General features: G+C 39.3%; 1 protein-coding gene across 3 annotated transcripts in view; it reads right to left on the bottom strand.

Annotated features, from left to right (window-relative positions):
* Window positions 1–13,628, bottom strand: part of TRPM3 (transient receptor potential cation channel subfamily M member 3) — a 436,952-nt gene that overhangs the window by 37,009 nt on the left and 386,315 nt on the right. For all 3 annotated transcript variants that reach the window (XM_040089919.2, XM_040089918.2, XM_058424050.1), the window contains exons 13-17: window positions 13,438–13,578; window positions 12,007–12,036; window positions 10,663–10,952; window positions 9,564–9,792; window positions 6,927–7,094 (exon numbers count right to left, since the gene is read on the bottom strand). In XM_040089919.2, coding sequence (XP_039945853.1) covers window positions 6,927–7,094; window positions 9,564–9,792; window positions 10,663–10,952; window positions 12,007–12,036; window positions 13,438–13,578 — 858 coding nt within the window. The remainder of the gene's footprint in view (window positions 1–6,926; window positions 7,095–9,563; window positions 9,793–10,662; window positions 10,953–12,006; window positions 12,037–13,437; window positions 13,579–13,628) is intronic.

The following is a 13,628-nucleotide window of genomic DNA, read 5'->3' as shown; positions in this document are numbered from 1 at the left end:
TGTTTGATACTTTGAAAATGGAAAACTATAGCTTTAAACCCAACCCTCATCTTGAGAGTGGAATTCCTTACTAATAAACAAAAAAGATGTGGACAATATTTCTCCTTTTTGCTGTATGGACAGAAACAATTTTACCTGACAACAGCTTTTTGTGGTGTACTTCTATACAATAAACAGATGCAGACAGAAAACAGGTAAATTTTGGTTTTAAACAAGGAGAAGTTCATAAGACTGTTGAGAGGGAACAAGAGGGGAAAAGATGAGTTGGTAGTCACTGAACTAGAAGCAAAAAAGACAGTGGCACTTTTTAAGGTAATCACTGGACCTGTCCCAGGCCATGATCCCACAGTGAAGCTTACATGGATGTAAGAGGACTTACTAGTAAAGCACACTGCAGCAGAAAGGCCTTGAACTGAAATATCCATGTACATAATTGTAGCTTCTTCCATAGTGAAGTTCCAGGCTGCTCATGCATTGCCTTTGCTAGGCTTGATCTCATGGTTACCATTGCAATTCAGACCCACTGAGAAGCTACACCAAGCTCGAGAAACATAAGAAGTCCTCAGCTATGAATGCAAACCTAACAGTCAAAAGAAGGTAGTATTTTGTTTGTTTACCCTTAATTTTTATTATGAGCTGCAGAGAAGTGGAAGAACTAAACTACAATCACTGAACTTAGGCCTTAAAAAGAGTTCCTTTGTATTTGAAGTGTGATGTGACCTATTAAATGTTCATTCCGAAGAAATTATTTAGTGAACAGTAGACTAAGACTGGATTTTAGCTCACTGCGCCCTTTGCAAGTTCTTACTATTTAGTTTGTGGATGCACCTCTGGAATGCAGCACCCTGCACATGAAATATTTGCAAGAATTGAGACAAATCTAAGTATGCAGGGACTGCATGATGATGTATTTGTTTCAATGCCTCTATAATACTTTTCTACAAGTAGATGAAGGCACCCTTGTGCTTTTATGTTAACTGAAGCAAACTTTCACCAGCCATGAAGATAGCATTGTCCTCATCTGCAGCTTAAATGGTGGAAAACTAGTGGAACAATTAGATGCCAGACGTGTGGTCTCTCTATAAAAAGGTTCTTCTTGTCTCTGTATCTGTGGTCACAGATTCAACAGGATGTACAGCGCATACTTAACTAATTGGCTTCAGGTAAGCTAAATGATCAGGTTCTAGAGCCCTGTAGGAACTGGTGATGCGCTTCTCACATATTTAAAAGTAAGAATCAGAATCCAACATTTTTTTCCTTCTTTTTCCAGCTTCATGTGAAACCATTAATAGGTCTTTTTCCTGTGAAATAGTAATTTGTAATGATAAATTTTTTGTCATTGAGTGTAGATATTTGTAACATTAATGGGACTGCGCTTGGTCCCATACAACTCCTTCTTTTAATTTCATTTATGCAGTTAGTTTTTCCTCTAGTACTATTACTTTCCTTGTGGACCCTTATATTCCTGAATCTGAAAACACACAGATGTTGCTCTGCGCACTTTCAATAAAATACAACAAAGATTCAGGACAGAGGTATACTGCACTGAAACTAACCTGCTGGGACTGTCTCAAAAACTAAAGCCTGATTTGACCAAATTAACCCATTTCCTTTAGCTTTAATGTCAGAAGAATTTTAATTTAATTCCCATAAATACAGATAAAACATTACCTATTAAAAATTTAAATGTACCTCCTGTTGGCTCTCACAGAGCACATAAAATACCTCAGAAATCCATCAAGAGTTTTATAGGAAAGGAAAAAGACAAACTGGCTGTTAAGCAGAGGGGAAGGATTTTTATGGTTATGAAACTTACTGAATATAACTACAGTAGCAGAAATTGCACAACCTCCACAGAAGATACCATTACCTGAACTCCACAAAATCAAAATGATCTTTGGATCCATATCATTGATTGGGGTCTTTTTGGGGAAAAAAATGAATATGATCTGAATGCTTTGGGAGCACTATAGCCCAAGAAGGTGTTAATTTGTTTGCTTCCCTCTACTTACTGATGCTTTTTCGGGAAAACTGCCATCTGGAGCTACAGAGTTTTCTGTAGCTTTTCCAAAAGCTTTGTCTCTGCTGTCCTCTGGTGCTCAGGAATTTTGCAGCAGAATGAAAATGAATGCTGCCTGCCTTGACAAATGAGCAATGCCATGTTTTAGTGAAAGGGATTATTTTACAGAGTTCAAATCCTTAACCATTTTGCCAATTTACAAATTCTGAGACAGACTTAATTCTCAATCAAATGAGTGACTTGTGGATGTTTATATGATAATGCTCCTTCAATATCTGGATTTATGCTTCAGCTTATAAATTCCGATTTCCTGCTTACTATTGCTTTCTTCTTGATAACAATGCCATAATTTGATCTCGTTATGATTATTTTTGATTAATTCTATCATATAATACTACCTGCTCCCCTCCCCCATACTACAGATGGGGAATTTCTCTGAGATGTCTAGGGATTAGGTTTGACCTGATGTTCCTGACTGTTAATTACCCCTCAGTATTAAAAAATTGAAAAGCTTCCCCATTAGAAACATACAGAAATAACCTTAGTAACTATGTTAAATAGAATAATTGCAGTGCCAAATGTGAGCAAATGTTTTCCTTGGAGTGGGATGCAGTAGGGTGGGAACAACTCAACACACTGCTTTGTGTGGGTGACATCTCTTTCCCCAATACATGATTTTGTCCATGATTCACCATGAGTCATGCAAGGTAAGCTGACAGCAGGTCAATCTCATTGTGAAGTTCAGTACCACTGCATCATTTTAGCCCGAAGGGATTGATGTCCGCATAGTTTTTACAGGGAGATTTTTTGTTTGCGTGTTTGGTGGTTTTTTTTTTTTTTTTTTTTTTTTTTGTTTTGTTTTGTTTTGTTTTGTTTTTGTTTTTGTTTTGCTGTTGTTGGGCCAGATTTTGTTTTATGTAATTGAGGACTGTTTGCTAATAATGAACTATCAGGGAAGAGTGTTGGGTTGTACATTTTTGCATTTATATTACATGTTAACAATCCTACACTATGTTTATGTGTTTTATAATTAAATAATAGGCATTTCAGTCTTTCTGGAATGAATACAGGCCCTTCCAGTTTCATCCTGAATGAAATCTATATGCTATATAGAGACTTATTCCAGTTCACAGAGAAGTGGTGTGGAACTGATGAATAGCAGTGTAGGGACGCCTCGCACAGCACACCCCGCTGGTGTGTCAAAGTGCTGCCCCCGTGGTAGCTGTTCTAGGATTGGTGTTCTCTGCCCTGAAACACTGGTAGAAAAATGCTTTAATGTCTTTGATTTACAGATGGGTAAAATTAGATTTTGCATGTGCTTGGTGGATACAGTGAGCACAGAGGAACAGGACTAAAGCGTCAGGAGCTCAGTCATCCTGTCTGCTGAGCAGGGCAAAGAACACAGACTGTGCCAGGGCACTTATGTGGTGGGGGTGGTATGAAGGGTTTCCAAACTTCTTGAGGAAGGAAAAACCTCTCCTCATGCAGAGGGTCAGCACTTCTGCCTAGAGACCACCAGCAGTGCCTCCCAATTCTGTTTTCCAGGAGAGCTGAAGGGGTGCCTTGCTGCTGGCATGTGAGATGCTGTGGGAGTTGTCTTCCACTGGAAGGGTGAGTTGGGCCAGGGGCACTAGGGCATGGATCTTCAGACTTTTCTGTGTTAAGAACTGTATTTTTAGTGATATGGTTAATATCTGATTACTTCTTGCCACCGAGAAAAGGCTACACACACAGATGAATTTATGTGATCCCAGAGGCCAAGAGAACTAGCTTTGCTGTTGCTGAAAAGTTCTCAGACTAACACAGTGACGCTCTCGGAAGTCCAAACTTCCTATTCATTGTGGAAAATCAGAGCAAAATGAACAAAACGACAACAGAAATACCTTTTAAAGGACTTAGATGAGTTTTCCTGTGTTCTGAAATAAAACTATTTACCAGGGAGCTCTATTATCCAAACAGTAAGGCACTGAATAGGGTTAAGGATGCTCCTAGTTATGACTTCCAGAGTAAGGGTTATTCTGGGAGGAAGCTGGACTTCTGGGGTTCCTGACTGACTTGAATTTCAGCAATTAAGGCCTTGATTAGGACACTGTACAAATAGAAAATATTCCTGGCATTTAGACTTTAACACCCTTCCACTTCTCTGTGTTTAGTATTCAGGATTAATGACTGTGGTAAATTTCTTGGTGCCGAGAAGCATTGATGAGAGCAGTATTAAAATGTGTTTTTGTGCTATAAGCCTGTTTCTTAGCATCTAGGTGTCAAAGAAATGTGGGCCTTTCACTCTCATGTATCTGTTATGAAGTTAAAAGCAGGTGTGAATAACAAGTAGTTTACAGTGAATAAACACATCTTCATACTATATCCATATATTCAGTTACCCACCAGATCCTTTAAGAGGAGCATAAAGCAAATACATACTCGCATGCAGATGCATCCATGTGAAGACTTCACTGTTGCTGTAGTCTACTGATCACATTTTTCTGTGCAAATGAGGTGTAAAATAGGGAAAAGGTCACTGTGGCCTTGTACCTCATGCACTCTGCATAAGGTGTAAAATAGGGAAAAGATCACGGTGGCCCTGTACCTCATGCACTCTGCATAAGTGCAGTACAGAAGAAGAAACTGACTCCTTAGCCTGTCTTTAGTCACCCGGGCTTAGCAGTGCAAGACACACAGGAAATCAATGAACAGACCTTGCCTAGATGAGATCTCTTTGTCTTCATTTTAGCAGAGAGAATATGGGTGTAACGTGATGAATGCAGAGACTTGAGAAGCATTGATTTGAAATTATTAGAAAGAGAATAATGAAGATTATTTCAATGATATATTATTTGCCAGAAAAGGAACTTTGAGATAAAAATTAATTTTTAAACATCACTTTTGTTTGTTAATCTTTATGCTGAACAAAATTCAGGTTAGGTGAATGACTGATCTATTGATTCAAAGTTCATCAATGGATTAAACATTCATGACATCCCAGCAAAATAAATTATTAAATTTATTGAAGTATTTATAAGGTATCCTTAATGTATTAAAGGATACCCTGGCTAAGGGGAATCTTCACAAAGGCCCTTCTCTAAACATTTTTCAAGCATCGTCTGATCCACGGAAAGGAAACCTGACCTTTATGCCAGACCATTTGACTAAGGCTGGAATAACATGAAACTTCAGTCTAAAGTATTTTCTTATATTTAAAATATGTCAGGTGACTAAATGCAACTGCCTGTGGCATCTAACCATAGACATACAAAGATCTCTCTGCTACCAGTTCACCTCTCCTCACCACTGAGGGGCACCTGAGTGAAACAGCTGTGTTAGAAGTTCTACAGTATGGCATAGATTATGTGCAGAAATACTAAGTGAGCAGTGCTGTACCAAAAATATTGTTTCCAAACTTGCTGGACTTCACTGGAAGAAATATTACCTTATAGAAAAGGTTTCAAGTGCCTGAAACTTCACTAGAGTGAAACATTGAATTTGAAGGAATTAAGGGAGGTTTCATTGATGGAACAGAGCAATAGGACTGTCAGCACATGGAAGGGAGAAGAGGGGGAACATCTGAGGTTCATTTGGAACAGCAGATCCACTGCACACATCACTTGCAGCAGGAATCAGAAGGGAAAAAGTACTGTAGACAAGAAAGCAGGATCTGGGATAACTACAGTGAGATGGAAAACACATCTTCCCCAAATTTTTCCCCATTGCCAGGTAAGAGGCAGCTTGCAAAGTGCTTTGATTTGAATAAGCTCTTCATGAGGGGATCAGAAGCCAAGGGTTAGTAAACTGCAATCAATAGCTAATGAGCAGAGAATGCCCCATTTTTGCTATTCTGGCTTCTGGTCCTTCCCAACAGCCAGGTTCTTGCCTGCAAACGGGTCCTGTAGGTGGGTCTTGTGGGCTGCTCCTTCGGCTTGCCTGCATATTGGATCCTGTAGGCAGGTCCTTCTGCCTGCCTGCAGTCGGGGTCCTTTGGACAGCTCCTGCTGTTTGCCTGTGGGAAACAGTCTGGGTTTTTTTGTTTTTGTTTTTTTAACTTAACCAGGCACATCCCTTTTATGTCTTTGCCTCTATCCTGACCAACCAGAGATGAGTTTCAAGCCTTTCAAAGACACCACAATCAAACCAAAACAAATCCAAACCAAACTAGACTAAGGCAGATGTAATAGCTTGTATGATAACTGCTCAAACTAAAAAGTGTAAGAACAAGAGACAGGAGGTAGATGACTTGTGTAGTTTTCAGAGCTTTAGCTCTCTGATTCTTTGTGGTGTAAATTATTCTTCAAAGACTGTGTTACTAATACTGACAAGTCCCTGCTGACACAATTCTGTTGAGTTGTAGAAGTGGAGCTGTCTAGCTGTTTGCTAATGTCTTCAGTGGATTGAAAACTGGATGAGTGTTTGTGTGAAAGGCAATGACCACAAATACAAAAATAATTTCAGAGTAAGTTTTCATAATTTTTCTGGCCTGTTTGCACACTTTCTTACTCTCTAGTAAGCTTCTAGTTGACTTCTCTAGTGAAGTCAACTAGAAGAATAAAAAATCTCTGGCTTCCATGAATCTTTGGGCATTTCCAACGAAGATGAGCCCTTTTTCACCAGAGAGGTCATCTTTCATGACTGAGTGCTTCTAAAATCTAATTCACTTAGTTCAGATTCAGACAATGTGGGGTCGAATTGTGTCAAAATATGAGGATATTATAGCATAGCATCACCATGCACTGCTGTAGCATGAAGACAAAATGACAGCAACTTGTGTGGCTTGAGTCCCATGCAGGAGAGGGGAGTGTGAAGAGTGGTATCCTATCATGTACTATATTTAGCCATCAGATGGTCTGCAATGCCCACAGAGATAGAAATAACAAATTGATAGTGCTGAGGCTGATGATTCATTGTGAGCACTTACAGTGAGTTCCATGTCTTCCTCATCTTTTTCTTTCACTGGCTTCTCTGGTTCCTCTGGATCCTTCTCTTGAAGATGGATCTCATTGGCCTGGGTCACATAGGGCATATCATCTTTGTTCTTGAACTCCAAGCTGAGGATTGAAGGAGGAAGTAGAATTCCCAGAATTACCTAAAGCAATAATAATGATAACAATAATCATCACAGAAAACAGATTATGGTCATAACGGTTACTTGGGATCAAATGGAACAATCCTCTCAGGAGATTTAGGAAAAGAAAGATACACGTGCCTGTGAGTTTCTATTTGTCATTGGGGGTAATGTTACCAGAGTACTGAATCAAAGCGTGTAACTTCTACTAGTGTTGCTGTGAATGTTCTTGAAAGTTTCATCTGCTTGTGCATTACCAGATGTGTAGGGTTCCATACTAGAATATATTTACAAAATATTATATAAGGTCAAGAGCAGGTGTGACCACTTGGGTGTACAGACCTGCAAATGTCTGTATTTTACCTAATACAAAATATCATTATAAATGACACACAGAGAGTACTTATTTCTACAGAGAGGGTTAATAGCTCTCTGTGCCCATGCTTAATGCACACTGGTAGTAAAAGAAGTGTAACTATGTGTGAATCTGAGGAGATAAGGCAAAGCCAGCAAAGCAAATGACATACATAGATATACAGCCCCTTAGATTTTGTTTCATTAACTGGGCAGCTGTGTAATGGTCATGTTAATGCCACTTCTTTCTTTTCTGCCTTCCCTATCTTAGATGCAGGAGTGTAGAAACCACTAAAATTACCTTGTTGGGATATATAAGTAATGAACAACGCTTGGGTTAAAACATTAGTACAACTGAATAGATATCAGAGTAATACAAAGCAAAGTCTGTTTCACAAGCATGGTAACTTTTCCTGGTTATGCTACAATTTGACGGAGAATGATTTTCTTATAAATCTGTCCCTGAATGAGAGTGAAACCAGATAGTTAACTTCTTGGCAGGTAAGGGAGGGTGTTTGTGCTCATCATATCATCAGACAGCCTGTGTGCTGTTGAAATCAAAGTACACAATGAGGAGCAGTTAGTGTAAGCAAATGCTGTACCCAGCCTTGAAAAAGCTTCTTGCACTGCTCCTGCGCTCACAAAAAGATGGGTCCAGGGAGAGGGGGTTCCAGGCACACCAGGCTTCACAGAAAGGCTATTTTTAAGAGCTGGCAGGATTAACAGCTGCCCCTAACCCTTCCATTGGTGCCATACATCCCCAGCAAGAATCTAAAAAAAATATTTTCAATCTTCCTACCATTTAGCAGTTTCAAAGGGAAAAAACTGTTCCTGGGAAATAAACCATTACTCATGCTTGCAAATTTATTTCTTTGTCATGCTGCCTCATGTAGCATGTAGCCTGCTTTAGCTTTAAACAAGTTCTGCTAATGAGCTTCAATGGAATAAAATACAGACTATAAACTGAGTAAAGGATCCTTGTGAAGCCCTGGTGTTAGAAGAAGCTGAAAGGAAACAGAGCCTGTAGCCTTCGGTTAGGCATTATGAAATAAAAGGCTATTTTAGGGCGTAAGAAATATGTGCTGAAAAGTGGAATGCGTGAAGTAGGAAATCAGTTGCTGCACTGCCCTCCATGTACCTGGGTTGAATATCTTCAAAGCCAAACAGTGAACAAAGCAGCTGTCCCTCTGAAGGATAATAGGCCTGTGAGCTCAGGAAATGGTAGTAGGAATGTCTCCAAATGTGAGAATGTTTTCTCTCAGTAGCAGAACATGTGTATGCACAGGTCCTGCATAGGAATACTATCAGCCACTTGTTCTCATTCATCACTGTCACTGGATTAAGAGCCAGTCTGGAAGCAATGCATGTACTCCTAAGCATTCTTGCCACTACTGAACATCTTTTCACGTGGCAACATAGATGAGTAATTACCAATTTTCACATAGGCAATTAGTGCAGAAAAGAGAATCCCTTCACTGAAATATTTCTTGGCAATCTGGGAGGAAGAGGTATCCTGGGTATGTTCTAGCTGGTGACTGCTTTGGTGAAACATGCCATGGACTCAAAATTCATCTCAGAAGTTACTGTGCATTGTTAGCAGTTTTTTCAGCTGTAGAAGTGAAGCCTTAACAGCACTGAAAACTGAATTATCCTTTAGAACCTCTAAAGGAGTCCCTTTAGATGCCATCAGGAAGATTTGCAAGGGTTTGAAAGAAAATTTGTGCTGCCTATTTTGCCTGTTCTGGAGAAGGTTGCCAGATCAGAACCTTTCACTAATAGTTAATTCACTTACACTCCCTTTTCCTTTATTTATCTTTAAAAGTCTTGACTGACTCCTCAAGTATAAAGGCAAAGTGACACACTAACCTCCTAGCTCAATCTTAGTCTGATAAATGATGCCAGAGGGGACTTTAGGAAAGGGAATGAAAAAAATCTAAGCCATGTGCTTTGAATTTAGGCTTATAGTAAGCCCCAGCTGAAAAACTGAACGCAGGAAGAATATATCCTGCTTAATGTCACTGCAAATAAACATCTAAAATATGGTTATTCTAAAGAGTTATTACTGATTTGTGGTGAACCCTGTCACCATCTATTAGAATTCTCTGAATGTTAATTTTATTTTAAAACAGGAATGACCTTTAGGCCAGAGTTTTTTCGCATGCGGAGACGACCCATCCACATGTCAGTGAGCAGCATCTGGCTGCAAGTGTGAGCGATGAAGTCCCTGTGCTTTGCTGCCACTGCAAGCTGCAGGCACGTGGCATTGCTCCAGTTCTTCAGCTCATAGGTCAGCAGTTTCATTGCCAGTTGCTCGTCCTGCTTGTACGACTGGTCCAACAGCTCGACTGCCAACTGGCCAAAGTCCCTGCAACAGAGGGACATCCGTTCAGCACACACAGTCTTGTGCTCAAAACACATCTCTGCAACTGCCAGCCTCTGCAAGGGGCACATCACCTGCCATCATGCAAATCGTGATGTTGACTCTACAGGGAAACCCACATATTCAAATGTGAGTGGCTAATGTTAGGCATATAAATAAGTGCCCCAGCTTAGCAGTGATGAGCACCCACACCAACCAGCTGTCTGCTCCCACCTCCCTGCCCACCTCCCTGCCGTTTTCTAACTGAAATCCTCTGGTTATTTGCAGCTAAAGGGATTGCTTCTCTGCTGTTTGCCCATGGTTTCATGGTCAAGCCTCCTGCAAGAAGGAGTGTCCAATATCCCTTCTAAAAGCCTAAATTTCTAAGATTTTAACATCAGGAAAGATTCTTATTGAATCTAGTATCTTGCCTTGCTCATCTAAGCATAACCTCTTAGTTAATTAACACTTCTGCCTGAATATTATGCTCATAAGGATTTCAGTAATTGTTCTGCTGGGTATGTACCGAGTATCCTGACAAAGCACAGAGAAATGTTGCAATCTAACTCTTGAGGCCTGAGGGAGAACACATAAACAATATAGATATTTCACTGTCTTCTTGACATCTTCTCATTTCAGAAGTCATATTGCTAACAACTTTGCTTCTCTGGCAGGCAGACAGTTTGTTTAAAAGCCATTTAGATTCTCTCTAAGGGGGCTGCACTTCCCCTACAAGTTAGAAATGAAAGCAAGGTACAGATAAGAAAATTTCAGGCAGGTTCAGAAATCTCTCTTCCCTTTTATTATCTATTTTTTTTTTTTTTTTTTTTTTTCCACTTCTCCCCATCAGGAAAGTGTATGTGAAAAGAAATTCACCTGGAATTGTGGTTCAGCTCTTGGGATATGTCATCCACCATGTCATTTTCTGATGCTTCGTGGGCCATGGCCTTGCAAAGTTTGCAGGCCACCAGGGCTTTAGCCATAGCCTCTTCCCCGTGTTGCCAAAAGAAGAGGGCCATCTTCTGGCGTTTCATCAGCACAGCCCACACCATCAGCTCATGGAATGGGAAGGGAAAGTGATTGATCTCAGGGTCATCCATATCAATATCAACTTCTTCTTCTTTTTTCTTTGTTGGTTTTCTCCCTCGGCGCAAAGGGACATCATCCTGTGGGAATTGTAGAGAGTTTTTTCGTCAATGAAGGAACTGAATCAATTAACACACTTCATTGAAATCAATACCTAAGATGTCAAACATGTTTTCTGCAGGCCAGCCCATTCATCATTTTTTGGACAAAATATGTAACATAGGCAAACAATAAAAAAGGTATTGGTGCATACACTGCAATTAAGAAGACAGTAAACAGGGAAACAGAACCTTGGACTGTCTCTCTGGACTGCTCTTTCTCCCTAATAACAGAGTACAATCACACAATATCCAGAACCATTTTGGAAAAGCCACCATTAAAAAAAAGCGAAGAGCTCACTGCAAATGTAACATCTGCTGTAATGCATCTGCCTCTTTTCACCTCCAGAAGGTACATCTCCAGGGAATTTTCTGATCTGCTGAAGAGTCCTTTTATGCTTATTCTTGTGTTTTCTCACTATTATCTTCTTACAAAGGTAACAATCTCCCTTCTTTACTCCTATTCTACATGTTTATTCCTTCCTTCTCCATCCCTTTGTTGCTTCTGTTGCCTTTAGTTTCTTTCCCATTTTAGCCTTTTGCTGTTATCAGATGAGCTGACCTATTCTGTCCTGTGTCTCTGGATGGAAAAACGGAAGTGGTTGTATAAAATAAACAAACATGAAAATATTACTTTCCCCTTGAAGAACCGGGGTAGCCAAAAGTGCCAATAAAACTGAGATGACTTTGGCCTGTATAGAGATTTCTGCATCATTCTCTGTAAGTGTTTAATTTCTCTGAACATGCTTTTAAGTTAGATGCCATCTGTATGAAATTCTGCTTGTCCTTCCAGACTGAAACATTTTGTTTAATTATTTTTGAACAAAAACCCCAAAAGATCCACAGTTAGGGCAGAGCCCTTTTTTCCTTAGCTATCTCCTTGACTTTTATTAAGAACGTTTCTTAATTTTCTCCCCGTGTAAATAAGTCATCTGGATGAAAAATACTATTTATACTTTCATTACAGTTAATTTAAACATTATCTGGATACAGTTTATATTTGTCAAAGAAAGAAAAGACATTAAGATTTGCCTACCTCCATTCCCAACAGCTTCAGGGCTTTTGGCTGTACAAAAAAAAGTTAGAAAAATGTTATTTCTCACAGAATAGTGATGAAAAGGTATTTGTGTATACATATGTACAGGCACATGTTGAGTGATGTAGAAAATACAATAAAATATAGATAATATATACATAATGAAATATAATGTAGTGTAATGTAATAGTGTATATATATATACACACATACAAGCATCAATCAAATAATTACATATATGTAGTTATTTCAATCTTGAGTTTGACATTATTTCACCAAAACCACAAGAGAAGACATATATTTGGGTTCAGGTACTAATTACAACTGGTTAGGATTGTTCTAGCAAGAAAGTGATAGGTACTGCTGATAAGGCAAGAAAGGATTTCTTTGGAGTATCTCAGTGTTTTGGCCACTTGCTTGGAACACTTTTACTGACTGTTTTACTGTGGAGCTGTTCTGTGTGTTGGTTCAGTATCAGTGAAATAACTGCTCAAATAACTGCTTTTCTCAACAGAGTGACTATGGGAAGGAAGTCTCTCCCACCAGCTACAATCACTGTCTTTCCTTTCAAATGTGAAGAACCATAAGGAAAAGCATAAGGAAACAAACCATTTTAGGTAGTTGTCTGCAAACATTTCACAGAGCCATTGCTATTGATAGCCATTTATTAATACCTTCAGTGCTAAGTATTGATAAAATCTGAAATGTGAGGCAAAATTAGACAAAGAAGGAGCTACAAATCTTACTGGGAATAGCTGAACAGACTTCTGTTCATGCTGGATTGGGTCAGTGGCAATACGGATGACAATAAACAGCTTTTGTGTTTTAAAAAGACCTTACTTTGTATTCACAGTGGCATAACTTATCAAACATTGAACCCACAAAACTACTTAACACTGGTGTTGCTGTGAACCCAATGACTGCTGGAGCCACATTAAAAAAAAAAAAAAAAAAAGTTTTGAATTATGGTTTCTTTGCCATGAAAAAGCCTTTGCCCTGAAACCTTCAGCTCACAATCAGGAGATGGGCCATGAGATCGGAAATGCATCTAACAATGTAGAAGTTTTCAAATCTAACTCAGCAATTAGAATTACAGTATTATTGGTACAGGTCAAAAGACTTGTCTTTTAACAGCTGTGAATACTCATAATTACAGGTTTTAGAGTCAAAGTAGACTTTTTTATGTGCTGTTTTCAGCAAGGAAGCAGAACGCAACAATTTTTAAAATTAAATTAATAAAAACCATAGCTTGTATCAGTGTCTGGCTTGTGATGTATTATGGTGAGATAACTGCAATGCACATAATGGAAATGAATCTGTAGAATGAATAGTGTGTGCACTGGAACCCGGCAGTCTGGAACCAAGTAAGAAGCTATGGTAACCCCTGGCACTTGCTACAGTCATGAGGATGACAAATAACTTGGTTCTTACTCTCTTGGGCCCGAACAAATTGTGGTACAGTGTTCTGAACCGCTTTCGGGTGTAATTGCAGCGATATGCTCCTCCCATCAGGTACTCTATCACCAATCCAATATCAATCAGACTTATCCGATAATCAGGAGGCAAGTTTCCCTGCAATGAAAATATGGATGGTGGGAGAAGAAATGCTTATTACTGACATT

Source organism: Hirundo rustica, chromosome Z (assembly GCF_015227805.2).
Source record: "Hirundo rustica isolate bHirRus1 chromosome Z, bHirRus1.pri.v3, whole genome shotgun sequence".
NCBI classification, from domain to species: Eukaryota; Metazoa; Chordata; class Aves; order Passeriformes; family Hirundinidae; genus Hirundo; species Hirundo rustica.
Note: the sequence above shows the minus strand (reverse complement) of the source record. Positions and strands in the feature narration are given on the sequence as shown.